This window comes from Tursiops truncatus, chromosome 6 (genome assembly GCF_011762595.2).
Source record: "Tursiops truncatus isolate mTurTru1 chromosome 6, mTurTru1.mat.Y, whole genome shotgun sequence".
Classification (NCBI taxonomy): domain Eukaryota; kingdom Metazoa; phylum Chordata; class Mammalia; order Artiodactyla; family Delphinidae; genus Tursiops; species Tursiops truncatus.
Window position 1 is genome coordinate 109,724,664 of NC_047039.1, and position 18,281 is coordinate 109,742,944.

An 18,281-nucleotide genomic window follows, 5' to 3' on the forward strand; every position below is an offset into this window, starting at 1 on the left:
CCATGTCAGCTGCGGGAGGGACGTACCTCTCCAAGGCGCGGGGAGAACCTCCACTCCAGCCTGTTCCTCTTCCTCCCACCCCTCTACATCTTGTGATGTGATCATCCCCAACTCTGAGCCCCTTTCTTTGGTTTCCTCTGCCTGGAATACCCCCCCCCCCTCCTTCCCTTCATTCTGCAAAGCCACAGCCTAGCTCCCTCACCCCCCTAGGTCAGGATCTGACCCCCGAGGACAGGGTCCCCTCCGCCTCCTCCTTGGAACAGCACTGGGCTGTGGATGTGAAGTGGGGTGAGGCTGGCAGGGCCACCATTTGTGCCCGGTCCATGTCAGGCCACCAAGGCCCTGGCTTCCAGAAACTTCCCGGTACAAGAGGCGCAGCAGGTGCTACCACTGCTCCGTGGTTCCGGGTGGGAGGGGGGACTCAGCAACGTAAAGTGACATGCCCAAGGTCACACAGTCTGTCCGGGCGTAATCCCATCTGTGCCGCCCCCGCTGATGGGTTGCTTTTGCTCTCGGCCAGGTGGACAGAGCCGGGGTGGCAGACGCAGGCCGCTATAACTGCGAGGCGCGGAACCGGGCAGGCTGCTCGGAGAAACACTACAACCTAAATGTCTGGGGTGAGGTTCTCCTGGGCTGGGCTGGGGTCCCTCCCCCTGCCCCTGTGAGGGCTGGCTCTCAAGCCCTGGGGTTGGGGCTGCCTTGAGTGGGCTCTAGGATACAGCCCTCCTCCACCCCACCCTCTCCCCCACGAGGCCCCTTTCTTATCCCAGCCCACAACTTCCTGCCCACCTCACCTCCTCTGTTTCACTCAGTCCCTCCAGTGTTCCCCTCACCAGAGCCTCGCACCCTGACTGTGACCGAGGGGCACCCCGCCAGGCTGTCCTGCGAATGTTGGGGCGTCCCCTTCCCCAAGATCTCCTGGAGGAAGGACGGTAGGATGGCTGACCTCGCCCAGCCCTACCCTCGTTGCCCCACCCAAGGAGGCTGCTCCCTGCCCTCGCTGGGTGCCCCCATTCTAGCTGAGTTGGAGGTGGGTGGGCTTACAGCCCTAGGGGGTGTGGGTGCTGGTGACAGAAGGCCCTGCAGCCCCTCCTCAGCCAATGAGAGCTGGATTGATCCTCAGGCCTCACTTCAGATGTCTCTTCTTCCAGGAAGCCCTCCCTGACCTCCACCCCAGTCTAGGCTTCCTTGACGCCACCCCTGTATGTTAGCTCATCATATTACCCACCTTAGTCCTTCAATGTCTGCTTCTCCGTGAGCCCGTGAGCCCTGGGAGGCACTGTCTGGGAATTCAGCAGTGGCTAAGACAGTGCCCGGTACAAAACAGGTGCTCAATAAATATTTGGAATTCATTCATTTAACCAGTATTTGTTGAGAGCCTCTCGTACCAGGCCCCATTCTAGGTGCTGGACGTATGGCAGTGGATTGAGGCAGTCAGATAATAAATGAGAAGTTAGTATAGGCCTACCTCGTTTTATTGTACTTTGCTTTACTGAGTTTCGCAGATGTCATGTTTTTTATAAATTGAAGGTTTATGGCAACCCTGCCTTCAGCAAGTCTATCGGTACCATTTCCCCAACATTTTCCAGCATTTGCTCACTTTGGGTCTCTGTCCCATTTTGATAATTCTCCCAATATTTATAACTTTTTCATTATTATAATTATGTTTGTTATGGTGGTCTGTGATTAGTGATCTTTGATATTACTATTGAAAAAAGATTATGGCTTGCTGAAGGCTCAGATGATGGTTAGCATTTTAAAGTATTTTTCATTAAGTTATGTACGTTGTGTTTTTAAACATAATAGTGCACACTTAATAGACTAAACATAATTTTTATATGCACTGGGAAACCAAAAAATCACGTGACTCACTTTATTTCGATATACGCTTTTTGCATTTGTCTGGAACTGAACCTATGATATCTCCGAGGTATGCCTGTAAATGACTTAATACCTGACATGATAAGTGCTATGGAGAGAAATAAAAGCCAGGAAAGGGGAGAAGTCGTGAGGAGGGAGGGAGGTGGGATTTGCAATTTTAAGTTGGGTGGCCAGGGACATTTGACCAAGCAGATGTGAAGAAGGTGAGGGATGGGCATGAGGATATTGTAGGGAAAAGCTTTCCAGGCAGAGGTGATGGCAGGTGCAAAGGCCCTGGGGCAGGGATGAACCAAGCATGTTTGAAGAACAGCAAAGAGGCCAGTGGGGCTGGAGCAGATTCAGCAAGGGGACGGTACCAGGCGATGGTCACCTGTGCGATGGGGGTGGATCAAAGGCTGTAAGGATCTCAACTTTTACCTTGAGTGACATGGGGCTTCTGGAGGGGTCTGGTTTGTACTCTAGATGGTTCCTACCAGCATGATGAGAATAGAGCATTGGGAGCAAGGGTGGGAGCAGAGTGGCCAGTGAGGGGGCTCCTGCAGGGACTCTGGGCAAGAGATGCTGGCACGTGGACTAGGTGGGTATCCATGAGGTGTTGGGGTGGGGGCCGTAGTCTCGATGCATTTCAAAGGTGGTGCTGGCCGGATTTTCTGACGGCTGGGATGGGGGCTAAGAAGAAGGAGGGGTCGGGGATGACCTTTGGCCTGGTAGTCAGGAGAGTGATTCTGCCATCACCCAGATGGAGAGGCTGCAAGGGCAGGTCTGGGAAGAGAGGTCTGGACTAAGAATAAATCCCAAAGTGACAAGACAAGTCGCGATCACCAGGGGAGAGAGCGCGGACAGAGAATAGAATGTAAGAGCGAGGAAGAATGTCATGTGGCCACCTAGTCTCCTCCGCCTGCGGGGACACATGCTGACGGATGGCCAGAGCCCAGAGGGCCGCTCTGCTGTGAACAGGTGCAGGATGTTGGAAGTTAGTGTTGAATCCAGTGCCCCTTGGTTTACAAAATCCTTCCCCGCATCGGGGTCTCCTTGCTGCCAGGTGTGCCAGCTGCTTGGTCTCCCTCCCCCATCTGTGTAGCTAGATGGATGGGTCATTCGTTCGATAGCCTTCACTGAGCGCTATTATATGCCAGGCCCCAGAGAACCTCTAAGGATCCCAGGGGGAAAGTGAGGCAGGGTCTGCCGTCCAGGATAGCCCACGCCAGGGCAGGATTCGGACGTGCCACCTGCAGGCTTATCTGTGTTGGGGAGAGGCTCAGTGTTATGGGAGCTCAGAGTGGGTTCCGGGGTCAGATTTGGTGCTCAGGGAAGGCTTCCTGGTGGAGGTGACATCTAAGTGGGCACCTGACGCATGAACAGGAGCTGGCCAGGATGGATGGGAGGACAAGTACTCGAGATGGAAGGACCAAGGACCAGGGGCTTCTTTCTCATGCATCCAGGTCAGCCTCTGCCCATGGACGGGGCCGGCCTTGGGCAGCTGTCAGCTGTGGGGCGGCTGCTGTATCTAGCACAGGCCCAGCCGGCCCAGGAGGGAACGTACACCTGTGAGTGCAGCAACGTGGCCGGGAATAGCAGCCGGGACCAGCAACTGGAGGTGTTTGGTGAGTCAGGCTGGGACGACCTCAACCAGGCGGAAGGGGCCAGGTGGGGCCCAAAGGGCGGGCAGCCAGGTGCCCTGGCAGGGCAGACCTCACCCCAAAACCCAAGCAAAGACAAAACAGGGCTGATGAGAGCACTGTCCTGTTACCCCTTAGCTCTCTGGCCTTTCAGCTGCCCCCTACCCCCAGCCAGCTTCTTACAGCTCCTGACCTCAGCGTGAGAGAGGGGGCAGCGTGATCCCAAGAAGCCCCCAATGGTCCAGAGGGGGAAAAAAACACAGCTTGGAGTAGTTGGAAACTAAAGAAATGTAAAATTGATACGAAGCTCCTATATGTGATGGAAACGTAAGTTTCCATCTACTTGTCCTGCCGGGATGAAATGAAATATCTCAACCTTGTAAAAATCATTCTAGAAAATAAAACCAAAAAAATGCTGTTCAGCATCTTGGGGAGAACCCCACCTGTGGAATAATCCCTCACCCTCGGCCAGTCCTAACAGCTGTTTAAGTTCCGGGAAGCTTCTGGTTTCTAAGGAAGAAAACCCCTCACAAATCTTCAGGGCTGTTCTGTGAGCTCGTTATCCGAACGGCGGGCCTTCCTGTGATTCACAGGGTGTGGGAGAGGGGGCCATGGGGTACTTTTCTGACCCCATTATACAGATGCAAAGTGGAGGCCCAGAGAGGCGAGGTCACCTGGCTGAGGTCACCTAGCTAAGGTCACACAGCCAGCAAGGGACATGGAAGAACACAGGCCAAATGGAGGCGAGCCCAGAGCCTGGCATGTGGCGCGTGTTTGGTGCCCGGCGGCCCACTTTCCCTGACGTGCTTTCTCCCCATGCCAGTTCCCCCTCAGATCGCGGGCCCCCGGGAGCCCCACACACAGGTGTCCGTGGTCCAGGACGAGGAGGCCACTCTGGAATGCAACGCCACAGGGAAACCCCCGCCCAGGGTGACGTGGGAGCGGGACGGCGAGCCAGTGGGGGCCGAGCCTGGCCTGCGGCTGCAGAGCCAGGGTCAGAGGCTGCACGTGGAGCGGGCTCGGGCTGTCCACGCCGGGCGCTACAGCTGCATGGCTGAGAACATGGCCGGGAGGGCCGAGAGGAGGTTTTCACTCTCTGTGCTGGGTGAGGACCTGTGGCCTGCTGGAGGAGGGCAGGAAGGGGACCAGATTGGAGAAGGCAAGGCTGCTTCCATCCCCAAGCTGTGCTCCTGGGGCCACCCCCTTGTTCTGCCAGGAGTCGGACCCCTCTGGGTAGGGCTCCTGTTGGAAAAAGCTGCAAGCACTGCTTTCAAAATCAGGACTGGTTCCAAATGGCCCTCATTTCCCTCCTCCCTGTCTCCCGTGTTTGCTGTTCCCCTCCTCTGTTCCGGGCATTCTTTATCCTGCATGACTCGTATGTGATGGGGGAATTCGGGGGTCCCCGAGAGATCAGGAAGATCCTGACCACTGTCCTGGGAAGTCAGGGCAGCTTCCTGTAGGAGGTGACCTTTTAGCTGAAATGCAAAGGCTGAGTAGGGGTTCGTCGGGAGCCGGGGTGAGAGGAAGAGTGCCAGGCATAGGGAACAGACTCTGCAGAGGGCTGGGGCACGTTCACGGGGGCTAGAAGAGCCTTGTGCTTCCAATCTCTTACTGAGCTCCTACTGCATGCCTCAGGGTGGAGGCAGGGAGTGGAGAGAGACAAGGAGGGAGAGGTGGGCAGGGGTCCTTTAGGGAGGACCCTCTCATGTCTCCATCATTGCTGGGATCCCCAGCCTCGCCCACCTATCCCTGCCTGATAGGGTGTGGCTTCCTTTCTGAATGGAACTCTGCTCTGTGGGTTTAGGGACCCATCTGGTGTTCCCCTTTGCTCTAACTCCCGTCTCGTTTGCTCAGTCTTTGCTCCGTGCCAGGCCGTGTGCTGAGCGCCCTACACATGTCCTTGTCGAATTCTCCTGGCATTCCAACGAGGGGTCGGGGAAACTGGGGCCCAAGCCTGTTACCAAAGCCCAGCCCGTGGCCATCACTCACGCCCTTCAGTGGGAGCAGCTCTGATCTTGTCGCTTCTGCTCCTCAGGCTTCCCTGACTGGGGGGCGGGGGTCCTCGGCGAGGGCATTGGTGGGGAGACAAGCAGGAGCGTACAGCCCCCGTCTGCATCCTGAATGTGGCTTCTTCTCTGTGTCTAGTGCCCCCAGAGCTCGTTGGAGACTTGGACCCACTGACCAATGTCACGGCTGTGTTGCACAGCCCCTTGACGCTGCTCTGTCAAGCCACAGGCATCCCGCCTCCAGGGGTCCTCTGGTTCCGAGGGGAGGAGCCCATCAGCCCCGGGGAGGACACCTACCTCTTGGCAGGTAAGGTGCCGGTCAGGGGAGTATCTGGTTATCGGGTCTGGCCCTCTACGTGTGTCCATCACATGCCTGTGACCTCTGATCCTGCACTGCCAGGCTTGGTTGGGATAACCGTTTTAGCTGTTGGTCCCCTGAGAGTGCACCCAAAAACACTGGTCAGGTGAGGTGCTCCAGGGAAAAAAAATCAGATTTAAATCAGTTTGGAAAAGGCTTCCTGTTCTGCTCTCCTGGAGACTCACAGTGACCATCTGTATAGTCAAGGTTCTGATAAGTCCTGCGGAAAAAAATTCTCACGGCACCTATGAAACGTAGCATGGAACGGTAACAAACTTTGGGAAATGCTGATCTAAGCACTTTCTCCTTTGAATATTCATCTTCCTCACAGAGTTGGTTTGTGATGGTTCTTGCTGGAATACAAATGGGGAAACTGAGGCCCAAGAGGCAATATCCCATCAGAATCTTTCAGGGACTTCCAGGCCCCCTGAAGCTTAGCTTCAATGACCCGTCAGTTGTTCCATGCAGCCAAAGCTGGGATGGTAAATAAGTTTCCCCTTGTGTACCACTTCTGAGCACTTGGTGGGGGCCGCCAGATTCAGTGTGATGGTATGAATTCAGAGACTGCATCTGGGCCCAGCAGAAAGGAGCGTGGCGATCAATTAGTGATGTCTGCCCTGGGTGCAAGAAGAGCAGTGATGATGTGTATCTACCTTCCTTGGGCTGGTCTTAGGAGATCCTTGCATTCCTCTGAGAGGAGCTGGTTCACCTCTGAGAGGTCCCTGGGAGAAGGTGGCCTTTTACCAGGTCCATCAGAGTCGAATGAGGGTTCTGATCTGAGCCAGGACTACATAAACCATTGCTGTCCTTTTAGCCCCAGCCAACCCACAGAAGAGAGGGTAGCCAGGTGACAGATCCTTCTTACTAGAACAGGGTCCTCAAGTCTACCCTGGTGTAGGTCTAATGTCCAGGGGGCTCCATCTATCTGTTTGCCCTCCTGGGCCTCAGTTTACCCGTCTGAGGAATGGAACATTGTGGGAGGCAGACGCCTCTACCTCTAAATATAATGCCTGGCGTGCGCCTCTTCCTGGCGGGCAGCCTGGGCTCAGCTTGGGACAGAAGGCTGCTCATAGCTGTGCGTGGAGCCCACTCCCCCCCTCCCCAGGTGGCTGGATGCTGAAGATGACCCGGGCCCAGGAGCAAGACAGAGGCCTCTACTCGTGCCTGGCAAGCAACGAGGCTGGGGAGGTGCGGAGGAACTTCAGCGTGGAGGTCCTGGGTATGTCACCGCCCCATTCTCGTGGGCACCCACCAATCCTTTCCCTCCGGCCTGGGAGCTTCTGGAGGTGGGGTCTGGCACCGGCAGGAGGGAGAAGCCAAGCCTTGTTTTCTTTGCCTCATCAGCACCCTCTTCTCTGAGGCTGCCATAGAACTTTCCAGAAACAGCTGGAACTAACCCCAGATGAAAGGGGGAAAAGATTTTCAATACCACCCAACTGCCTTCCTCTGATCAGGGCCTTCTCCCAGAGGCACTGGTACTTCCCTCAGCCAGCTGCTGAGGGTTAGGGTTGGGGCTTATTAAACTCACAGCCCCATGGAGGCAGACGTGAGGGGATGGGGAAATGGAAGAGAGGTACCATGGGCTCTTAGCTTCCTGCTCCGTGGTTGTTCAGCGTGGTCAGTTAGTGTCTGTCTTCCCTGCTTCTCCCAGTTCCTCCCAGTATCGAGAACGAGGACCTGGAGGAGGCAATCAAGGTTCCCGAGGGGCAGATGGCTCACCTGACGTGCAATGTCACGGGTAAGGGACACACGCAGTGAACTGGAAGAAGGGTGAGAGGCAGCTCTGAGAAGCAGGGGGACCCCGGAGATCTCGGCTGCCTGCCCCCAGCCCTACTGCTCCCCACGGAGGGTCTCTCACCATCTTGGCCTTTGCACTCTCTGTGCCTCTGCCCCGAACACTCTTCCCTACTCATCTGACTACAGAGCTCAGCTTCCAGGACCCTCCACAAGGAGTCCTTGGCCGACCCTCTGGGCCCATGGGCTCCTACAGGTCCCAGTACTCCCCTATCCCAGCACTGACCACACTGGACCATAGTGGCCTTGTGATACCTGTGTACCCTGGCCAAGCTCTGAGCTCCTTGAGGACCAAGGGCTGCCTTGTCACCATGGTTCCCCCAGTGCCCAGCAGAGTAGGCTCCCATTAATGCTTGTGGGCTGGGAGAGATGGATGGATGGATGGGTGGATGGATGGAAGGGATAACTTGCCTTTCTGTCCTGCCTGCCTGTACCAAGCCATTCCTGCCCACAACCTGGGTAAGGAAAAGGCAATCAAACCACATAGGAAAGGGCCCAGGCCAGGCCTGGTGGCTGCTTCTGTGTCTTGCCCTGTTACATGGGCCTCTGGACTAAGGTGGAGAATGGATGTCCCCTAACCCATCTTGGAGCAGCCTCTGACCTCTTGTTTGAAGCATTTCACTTGCCTCTCCCCTCTGCATACAGGCCACCCACAGCCCAAGGTCACATGGTTCAAAGATGGCAGGCCCCTGGCTGGCGGAGATGCCCACCGCATCTCTCCAGATGGAGCCCTCCTGCAGGTCCTCCAGGCCAACCTGTCTAGTGCAGGCCACTACTCCTGTATTGCGGCCAACGGCATAGGAGAGAAGACCAAACATTTCCAGCTTAGCGTCCTGGGTGAGTGCTAAGCATCTTCTGGCCGCCATCGGTGCCGGCAGGCTGGTACCAAGGTGACCAGCTCCTTACAGACAGCTTCCCACAAAGCACTTTACTATTTTTTCTTCCACGTCAACAACAACAACAATAATAATAACAGCCCTATAGGCTGAACCTCTACCATGGGCCAGGCGTTTGGACAGGCCTGATTAGCTGAATCTTTTCAACAACCCTAGGAGGTGGGAGATGTGCTTGTCCCCATGTCAACAGTGAAGCCCTGAGGCTTAGAGAGGTGACAAGACTCCAGGCCCCAGGGTCGGGGCTCACACCCAGGCAGGCAGTCTCCCAAGGGCCATCAGCATGAACTGTCTCGTTAGGAGAAACGGGGGTCTAGAAGTTGAGAGGAGCACAGATCTGTTTCTTAAAATGCTGTTGGTAAAAGGGGGGGTCCCCAGCGAGAGCTGAAAGAGAAAATGTGGAGACCAATGAAAGCAGAGCTATTCTACCCAGCAGGGAGTGAAACTCCATCCCCACCTCAGCTCAGAGAGTGGTAACAATTGGAACCACAAACAGAATTGAGAAGGCTCTGGTTAAATGAGCAGATTCTGGATGTTAAGAGACTATTGGGGAAACTGAGGCACAACTGACCAGCTTCCCCTGTGGTGTTGCTTAGTGATGGGGAGCCTGGGCTCTGGGTCGCCCAGGCCTGAATTCAAGCGTGGCCACACGATGCGTGGCTCCTCTGAGCCTCAGTTTCCCCTCTGTGCGATGCAAGTAGCAAAAGCCAGGCACCAGGGTCTGAGGCTCTTCTGGGTCCTTGGGCCCAGGGTGGGGGATCTCCGTTCACGAGCACACTCCCTGCCCCACCGCAGTGGTTCCCACCATCCTGGGAGTGAGCGAGGACGGTGCTGACGAGGAGGTGACCGTGACCATCAACAACCCCGTCTCCCTGATCTGCGAGGCGCTGGCCTTTCCCTCCCCCACCATCACCTGGATGAAGGATGGGGCCCCGTTTGAGGGCTTGAACAACGTCCAGCTGCTCCCAGGTGATGCCCTCGGGGTGGAGAGGAGGGAGACAGGGGGCAGGTGACACGTCATCGGGCTGGGTCAGAGGAAGGGAGCCTAAGTGAATGCCTGGGGGTGGCCCGCTGCCCCCCGCCCCCCAAGCAGGCACCCACGGGCTGCAGATCCTGAACGCCCAGAAGGAAGACGCGGGCCAGTACACCTGCGTGGTCACCAATGAGCTTGGCGAGGCCATGAAGAACTACCACGTGGAAGTCCTCAGTGAGTCAGGGACCCTCCAGGGCACCAGTCGGGTGCCCTCTGATGGTCACTGGCCAGCCAGGGCCGGCTCAGTCATTTTAGGGCCGAGGACCTAGGAGGAGGGAACCAGTGAGCTAGGACTTGGGCCACGTGGACGCCCAGAGCCACGCCAGTCCTGGCTTCCTTCTGCCACTCACACTGTGGTACAACCAGAGACCCCACAACTTGAGACCTGGTACCCCCAAGAGAGCTCCCAGAGGTCACCCCAGGAATCCCCCCACCTCAGACCTGACCTGTCTCGTAACCATCTCTCCCCAGGAGCGGGTGGGTTTCCAGAGTCCCTCCACTCTCAGAGAGCCAACACCCCGTTTCTGGGACAGACCTGGGGCCAGGGGGAGCGCAGGGTCTCAGCACCTCTTCTGCGGGCCTGCTCCTCAGACTGCTTTGTGGTTTTCAGTTCCCCCTTCCATCTCCAAAGATGACCCCTCCGGGGAGGTCGTCGTGAAGGAAGTGAAGTCCAAGGTCAATAGTACCTTGACCCTGGAGTGCGAGTGCTGGGCCACGCCCCCACCCACCATCAGCTGGTACAAAGACGGACGGGTGAGCCCGGGACACCCTGGCGGCCTCAGGCTCTCAGTCTGGTCCCCCTCTTCTGCTTGGAAGCTTCCAGAAAAGGCAGTCAAGGCATCAGGCCCCAGAGCTGGCCTGGGCCCCACCCCACCCTTTGTATTTTAATAAGAAATTCAACTCTTTATAGGAAACAAGTCTCACGAACATTAAACCCTCGCTAAATTCTCTTCTAATTTTTAAGTTGTATGGATTTGGTGTTACAAAATTGTCGGGATGTTCTTATCACTTTATGTTGTATTCCAAAAATTGTGTGAAAATAGAAGTACACTCGGCTGGGGGCTTTCTGCCCCTCATTTCTGATGTCTGTTTCCCCTCTTTCCACCCTCAGCCCGTGACCCCCAACCAGCGTGTCCACATCCTTGGTGAAGGACAGCTACTCCAGATCCAGCCCACGCAAGTCTCGGATTCTGGGCGATACGTGTGCATGGCCACCAATGTGGTTGGTGAGGATGACCAGGACTTCAACGTGCTCATCCAGGGTGTGTAGGGCCACAGGGAGGGGTGGGGCGTGGGCCAGTAGGACTGCGAGGCCACATGGCTGGGTGTGGGGAGTGTCAGTGCTTCTGGGGTGGCCTGGTGGGAGGGCTCTGTTCTTATCGCTGTCTGTATGTGTGGCCCCCAAGCCCCCGGCCTGGGCTCTTTCATGAACTGACCTTGTGACAAGGACATTGTTGCTCCCCAGGCCTTGGTTTTACCTTTGTAAAATGTGGGTGATCAAATCAGGTGACCTTGAGGGCTCCCCCAGTTCAAAAAGCCGGTGATGAGGGTCCTCTGTGCTCCAAGGCATACACTCTGGCTAACACTTAGAATCTGGCATTCTCCTCTGAGAAATACCAGCGCGTCACAAGCCTGAGTCCACTAGACACGAGCTCCAGAGAGAGGAAACTTATCCTAGTGCCCAGCATAGTAGTTGCTCAGTAAACACTGGTTGAAGCAATGAGTGAATTTTAAAACTGCCTTGGGGCTTCCCTGGTGGCACAGTGGTTGAGAGTCTGCCTGCCGATGCAGGGGACACTGGTTCGTGCCCCGGTCCAGGAAGATCCCACTTGCCGCGGAGCGGCTGGGCCTGTGAGCCATGGCCGCTGAGCCTGCGCGTCCGGAGCCTGTGCTCCGCAACGGGAGAGGCCACAACAGTGAGAGGCCCATACCGCAAAACAAACAAACAAACAAAACAAACAAACAAACTAACAAAAACTGCCTTGACTGAAGGATTTGGCTCAAACAGTGGAATTTCTGTGCCTGGGGAGGGGCTGGGACAGGAATCTCTTTGAGCGGTTCATCCCCGTCCCTCAGCTATGGGTCCTAATGGCTTTGTCCCCCACTCCCCAGTACCCCCCATGTTCCAGAAGGTGGGAGATGCCGGTGCAGCCTTTGAGACCCTGTCCCGAGAGGAAGAGGCCCGGGGTGGGGTGACGGAATACCGGGAGATCGTGGAGAACAACCCCGCCTACCTGTACTGTGACACCAACGCGGTCCCACCCCCGGAGCTCACCTGGTACAGGGAAGACCAGCCCCTCTCGGCCACAGATGGGGTGTCTGTTCTGCAAGGTAGGCCAGGGCTGCAGAGAGAAGCAGGGCATTTGCAGGCAGGCACCAGGGTCACACCCACATCAGAGCTGGTCTCCTCTGCCTTTCTGTAAGTCCTTGAGCTCTCCTGTGTGCTGCTTGCTGTGTGACCCCGGGCAGGGCACGTGACCACTCTGGACCTTAGCTGCCTTTTGTAAACCGGGGCTAGAAGTTCTTTACCAGTTTGAAGGCTAGAATGGGGTCCCTTTCTGCCTCTGGTTTTTAGAACAGAGGTTCTCATCTCGGCCGTGCCCACCTCTGGGCTTCAACATCTGTAATGTCCTGGCCCCTTTCTCTGGAGGTGTGGCCGGTTCCTTTATTAAGACCTTGTGATCCCAAATGCTGAAGAATCTCTCCCTGGGCTCTGATGACCACCCAGAGTCCAAGCTCATGGCTTATGTGACCTTTTAAATTTCTTCTTACAACTCTAAATATTTCTTCAAGGTTATTTAATTTTTGTAAACAACTGCTTTATTTCAGAATAGTTTTTTGTGGATGACTTTGAATTAAAAGCCTCCGGGGATGGGACTTAGAAATGCCTGGCTTCCCTAGGATGGCCCACAACTGGGAGGTATTCGAGACACAGAGCCCGGATGGGGTCCTGCCGGGTCCTGCCTGGTCCTGCCAGGCTTGGGCCAGTTGTGGCGCTGTCCAGCAGAGGGGGATGATGTGGGCTGCAGGATGAACAGGGTCATTCCAGGGTTTGTACTTTGGTACTTGCAGAAGAAGGTTGCCCCTTGGAGATCTGGGAGAGGCAATGCTTACGGAAAGCTCGATTGACCTTTAACCTGGTACTGCCCTCTGACCTAGGGATGCAGTGAGCTCAGTCACATGCTGATTGGCCTCTGACCCTGGCCACTGACCCCTAATCCTGGGTACACAGTGGTCACAGTCACAGCTGACTTTAATTCTGGCCCTGATCACAGATTAACCTCATGTATCGAGTGACCCCTCCCCCAGCCGTGGCCGCTGCCTCCCCAAATCCCGGGTGCTGTCTCCTGGCTCTGCACATAGTGAGCCCCTGGTTCTAACCCTGCTCACAGCCCACCACATCCTGGGTCAGAGATCCCCCAACCCAGAGTCCTGAGCACACAGCGACCCTAGCCCAGCTTCCACTAGAGACCAGCTCCAGTCCCACAGATGCCAGGCTCTGGCCCTGGCTGGCTCTTGTGCACAGAGGGTCCCAGGTGATGCACCCCAGTTGCCCCCACGCCCAACCACTGCCGCCTCCTGAGAGCCTCTGCCGACATTTGCCAAGCTCTCTGCCCCTTCCCTCTGCCTTCAGTGAGGAGCTGGGCTCAGCACTGCTGGGCACTCTTTTCTGGGAGCCTCAGTTTTTCCATCTGTAAGATGGGAGTAGTAACAGCACATGGAGTCAGAGGCCAGGGAAATGCTCGGCCCAGGACCTGGCACAGAGTACGCTGCCACTGCACTTTATTTGATCCCCTTGACCCGTGACCTGAGCAGAGCAGGCGATTCTCTGCGTTTCACAGATGAGGTGGGGGAGCGGGAGTGGCCGCGGGGGAAGTGATGTGTCCCAGGTCCCCTCCAGGGGGAAGAGCGGGTTTCCTCGCCCTGGCTCAGGCCTCTGTCCCCACGTCCCCGCAGGAGGCCGGGTCCTGCAGATCCCCCTGGTGCGTGCGGAAGATGCCGGGAGGTACTCTTGCAAGGCCTCCAATGAGGTGGGCGCGGACTGGCTGCACTACCAGCTGCTGGTGCTGAGTGAGTGGCCCGGCCTGGGGGCGGGCGGGCGCGGCGTGGGCTCATGGCTACAGGTCCCATGAGGGGCCCCCTCCCAAAGGGGGTCCAAGTAGAGAGCATGTTCAGTCCTACTGTACTCGGAGGTTGGTAAGGTAGGGGTTACGAGCTTGGGCTCTGAAACCAGACAGGACTGGATTCAAATTGCAAGTGAGCTGCTTCCTAGCTGTGTGACCTTGAGCAAGTCACAGCCCTCTCTGTGCCCCAGATTCCTTAGCTGCGGCAGGGCCTGGGAGCGCTTGGTGGGCAGGGTTCAAGGAGCCCCAGCCAGTGCCCGGCACCAAGCGGTGTTCTTGCCTCGATGCCCGCCCCCCCAGGGACCTTTCCCAGGGAGGCTGCCCGCTCTTCACCCTCTTCTCCCCCCGACCCAGCCCCACCTGTGATCCCGGGTGCCACAGAGGAGCTGGTGGAGGAGGTGACTGTCAACGCCAGCAGCACCGTCAGCCTACAGTGCCCGGCCCTGGGCAACCCTGTGCCCACCATCTCGTGGCTCCAGAACGGGCTGCCTTTCTCCCCAAGCCCGTGGCTGCAGGTCCTGGAGGACGGGCAAGTGTTGCAGGTCAGGGCGACCCCCTGCTTGGGCTGAAGGCAGCGGCTGCTGCGACGCAGCGCTGCTTGTCTGAGGACCGATGAGCTGACCACTCTCTGGGCCAAATGAGGCTCTTTACCTGAAACCACGTTGGAGCCCCTGGGATTTAATTCAGCCCACCAGATAATCGTATGTGAGCAGCCTTGCTGGGCTACGCATGGCACCTGAAAAGGACGCACAGGCGTGCCACACTTGGAGCCCAGCACGGCACAGGGCAGCCGTCCTCGGGAGTGCCATTGGACGCTTACAGAGCTGTGCCCAGCACCTAGGACCTCGGGCAGCTCCTCGGCCACCCAGTGTCCAGACACAGCCCCACGGCACCCCTGGAGTCCAACACAGCACACAGCACCCTCCTCGGGGCTGGGGGAGGGGACTGTTGTCACCATCTAGTTTACTACAGGGAATCATCCGTCTGCTTCGCATGCCCCCAGGTGTCACAGAAAGCCCTAGATGGCTGTGGGGTGAGCCCCTAAGCATTGCTCCGTGTAGGCAAAGGTGGTTTTCCTGGTCCCTGCCGTGCCTGGAATGGGTGGGAGGAACCCTCACACTAGTTCCCGGTGGGACCCAGAGCCATCCGGCCGGTGGCATGCGCCCACAGGTGTCCACGGCAGAGGTGGCTGACGCTGCCAGCTACATGTGTGTGGCCGAGAACCCGGCGGGCTCCGCGGAGAAGCTCTTCACCCTCAGGGTGCAAGGTGAGCTGGGCTGAGCAGGAAGCCCGCTGGGTTCCCCAGCTGAGGAGGGGCTGGTGCTCTGGGTCTGCCCCACGCGCTCCGCGGACTCACCGTGCAGGGAGACACAGCGCCTCGGTCCTTCCAGTGTCCTGGTGCTCTGGGCCAGTGCCAGCCGTACCCCAGGAGCGCATGTGGGGGACCCTGATCACTAGATAATTTTAAGCAGCTTCGGGGGCTGCCAGAAGAATGGATCTTCTGAGGCCTTACAGCACCATGATTGTACATTTACCTGGCGTGGGGCTGAGTACTTTCCCCGGACTCATAGCTGAGAGGTTAGCCCAATTTTAGGGCTGTGGAAACAGACTCAGAGATGTCACCCAGTGGGGGTCTCCCCGCCCTGGAGTCGGTCGGCCCTCTCCACCTCTGCATTCTTGTGACACATATACACCTCAGTGGCCATGAGCTCTGCCTCCAGATGTGGGGCAGCTGTGGCCTCGGGGCGGAGGGATGATGGTATTACTCAAGGTCTAGGACTCAAACCTGAACTGATATTCTGGCTCTGCCACTGAGCAGCTGAGTGACCTTGGAAAAGTGACTCTCCCTCTCTGATCTCTAAGCCCCCGTGTTCGCATCTGTAAGATGGTTATGACAGATAGGAGCTGCTGCACAGTGAGGTTTGAAGCTCCAGGAGCTAGTGAAGGCCCTGTGTCTCACTCTGTGGCCATCCGCTCCCTGCCGGTATGCGTCGTCATGTGTCTTTCTTTATCCTGGTGGCCGCGGGGACAGTCCCACCACGAATCGCGGGTCTGAACTCGGAGCAGGTCACCGCCATCCTCAACAGCAGCGTCTCCTTCCCATGCGAGGTCCGCGCTCACCCGAGCCCTGAAGTCACGTGGTACAAGGACAGCCGGGCCCTCTCCATGGGAGAAGAAGTCTTCCTCCTGCCTGGTGAGTGAACTGAGGCTGGGGACCCAGCTCTGAGGCTCTGTGGGAAAGCAGAGCTGCCTCCCCAAACCTGGGACGGGACTGGATGTCGGGGAGGGCTTTAGGGCTGTGGGCGTGGGGGCTGGGGGCTGGGACCTGTTCGCTGGTACCAGGGGCATCTCCCCCACCCCGGCAGGCACCCACACGCTGCAGCTGTCTCGGGCACAGCCGTCGGACTCTGGAATGTACATGTGTGAGGCCCTCAATGCCGCCGGCCGGGACCAAAAGCTGGTGCAGCTTAGCGTGCTGGGTATGTCCTGTCTGTCCCCCCACCTGCACTGTCCCCCACTCCTTCAATCAGCCCTCACACCCTCAGACAGCACAGCCAGGAGAGGGGCAGCCGGCCCTGGGGGAGCCTGGGATGCCCTGTGCCCTCTGCTGCAGTGGTATCAGGGGGGCGTGGTGGTTAAGATCCTAGTTTTTAGCGTTTGGACATGCTTGGGTTTGAAACTCAGCTGTCCACTTATTTGCTCTGTGACCTTGGGCAAGTCACTTCCCCTCCCTGAGCCTTGGGTCTCTCAGCTGTAAGGTGATAGTTGGTATAAGGGTAAGATGATGGTATGTGAGCCCTTAGCCCAGTGCCTGGTGCCCCGTGAGCTGTGAAGCTGAGGAGGGGACAGCAGGATAACAGCCAGAGCTGGTCCAGGAAGGGCCCTTCCCAAGCCTGATGGATCACGAAGTTCTCCGCATGGAACCTTCTGGGGGGCTTCTGGTCTTCTGAATCCTCTTGGGGAAAAGCTGGCCCAAGATGTCATGAGCCAGCACTCCCTGGAGGGTTCTTTCAAGCCCTGGGGCAGGTTCATTCATTTGTGCCTGTTCACCTACTGTGCGCCCGGCACCGTGCCAGGTCTTGTGGGCTCACAGCTGGGGTGGGAGCTTCTGCACTGGTTTGCTGGAGGGACATGGGCCTGTGGACCCGCATGGAGGGCCCTAACCTAGCTGGGGCCTGCCCTGTGTAGGAAAGAGCCTAGGAGGGTTGTCGTAGCATCTCCCCCACCTGGGAGGCTGAACCCAGAGAGGGCAAGAGGCTTTTCCCAGGTCACCCAGCGGGCCCTTGGCATGCTGGCCTGGCTTCTCTTCTTCCAGCTCCCTGGGTCTGTGCCATCCCCTGCGGTGGGGTCCACTGCGTGACCTTGTCTCTCCATAGGCTGTTAGCCTGCGGCTGGGGCCAGGGAGGACACGGGGAAGGCCACGCCCCTCACTCAGCTCATCTCCTTCCCCAGTTCCCCCAACCTTCAGGCAGGCTTCCAGTGGCCCCCAGGGTGTGGTCCTGGTGAAGGCGGGGGACAAGGCCGTCCTGAGCTGCGAGGCAGACTCACTTCCCGAGCCAACCGTGACCTGGCACAAGGACGGGCAGCCCCTGGTCCTGGCACAGAGGACCCAAGCTCTGCTGGGTGGGCAGAGGCTGGAGATCCAGGACACCCAGGTGAGATGTCTGGTGGTGCGGGCAGCCGCGGGAAGCCCTGGGAATGTCACCTCCTGGTCCTGGGGAGCCGAGGGTGGGCATGGGGGGCAGCTGGGTGGCAAGATGGGGGGGCTGCTGCCTCCTTGGCCTGCAGGATCCCAATCCAAGATGATGAGCAGCGTCCGGGGTGGGAGACGTGGGAAGAGCACGGGGCCGCAGATCGGGCTCCACACTGACTCACAGAATCACTTGGAGCAGATCCGCCTGCCTGTTGCCCCAGAATCCAGAAGCCTTTGCAGGCCCCTCTGGTTGTGACTTCCTGGGAGTCTGTTCCACCTGCCCACGCCCCTCCCTGGGATGGATTAGACACTCACAAGTGTTCTTTAGATGAACATTTGCTGCTCCTCTCGAATTGCACCTGGGTTCCGTCTCCTGACTCAGCGCCATCCCCACAGTGAGGGAACCTTCTCCTCCAGGCTCCACAGACAGACGTGCAGCCCCAGGGAAGGGTGGGGTCTGCATCCTGTGCACTCACCTTCCATCGACCCTCCTGCATCTTAAGGCTCTTGGGAAAGGCCAGAGGGTCCCATCTCCCCTTTGGCTTCCCAGGCAGGACCAGCATATTTGGGGAGTTCCTGCTGTGGAAGGTTCTGGGACCTGGATGTTTTGGGGGAGCCGTAGGTATCCCCACTGCAGCCGCACACTGTCTTCATGTGCTCTCTCCGTCCCAGGTGTCGGATAAAGGTTTATACAGCTGTAGAGTCAACAATACAGCCGGGGAGGCCGTGCGGACCTTCACCCTCACGGTCCAGGGTAAGCCGGGCACCAGGCTGCCAGCGTCGCTGCGGTACCCCTAGCAGCACAGGGAGTTGCCAAGGATGGGAAGGGCCACAGCTGGAAAGGGAAGGTGTGGCTGAGTGTTTAGGGCACAAGATCTG

At 57.7% G+C, this 18,281-nt stretch overlaps 1 protein-coding gene across 4 annotated transcripts in view; it reads left to right on the forward strand.

The window, feature by feature from the left end:
• The window catches only part of HMCN2 (hemicentin 2), a 150,687-nt gene that overhangs the window by 90,833 nt on the left and 41,573 nt on the right, over positions 1 to 18,281 (forward strand). For all 4 annotated transcript variants that reach the window (XM_073806725.1, XM_073806727.1, XM_073806723.1 and 1 more), the window contains 20 exons: positions 521 to 617; positions 813 to 932; positions 3,324 to 3,485; positions 4,324 to 4,605; positions 5,646 to 5,813; positions 6,970 to 7,083; positions 7,516 to 7,602; positions 8,304 to 8,495; positions 9,347 to 9,520; positions 9,645 to 9,758; positions 10,195 to 10,337; positions 10,696 to 10,846; positions 11,697 to 11,915; positions 13,542 to 13,655; positions 14,063 to 14,250; positions 14,879 to 14,975; positions 15,741 to 15,902; positions 16,075 to 16,188; positions 17,162 to 17,364; positions 18,075 to 18,156. In XM_073806725.1, coding sequence (XP_073662826.1) covers positions 521 to 617; positions 813 to 932; positions 3,324 to 3,485; positions 4,324 to 4,605; positions 5,646 to 5,813; positions 6,970 to 7,083; positions 7,516 to 7,602; positions 8,304 to 8,495; positions 9,347 to 9,520; positions 9,645 to 9,758; positions 10,195 to 10,337; positions 10,696 to 10,846; positions 11,697 to 11,915; positions 13,542 to 13,655; positions 14,063 to 14,250; positions 14,879 to 14,975; positions 15,741 to 15,902; positions 16,075 to 16,188; positions 17,162 to 17,364; positions 18,075 to 18,156 — 2,983 coding nt within the window. The remainder of the gene's footprint in view (positions 1 to 520; positions 618 to 812; positions 933 to 3,323; positions 3,486 to 4,323; positions 4,606 to 5,645; positions 5,814 to 6,969; positions 7,084 to 7,515; positions 7,603 to 8,303; positions 8,496 to 9,346; positions 9,521 to 9,644; positions 9,759 to 10,194; positions 10,338 to 10,695; positions 10,847 to 11,696; positions 11,916 to 13,541; positions 13,656 to 14,062; positions 14,251 to 14,878; positions 14,976 to 15,740; positions 15,903 to 16,074; positions 16,189 to 17,161; positions 17,365 to 18,074; positions 18,157 to 18,281) is intronic.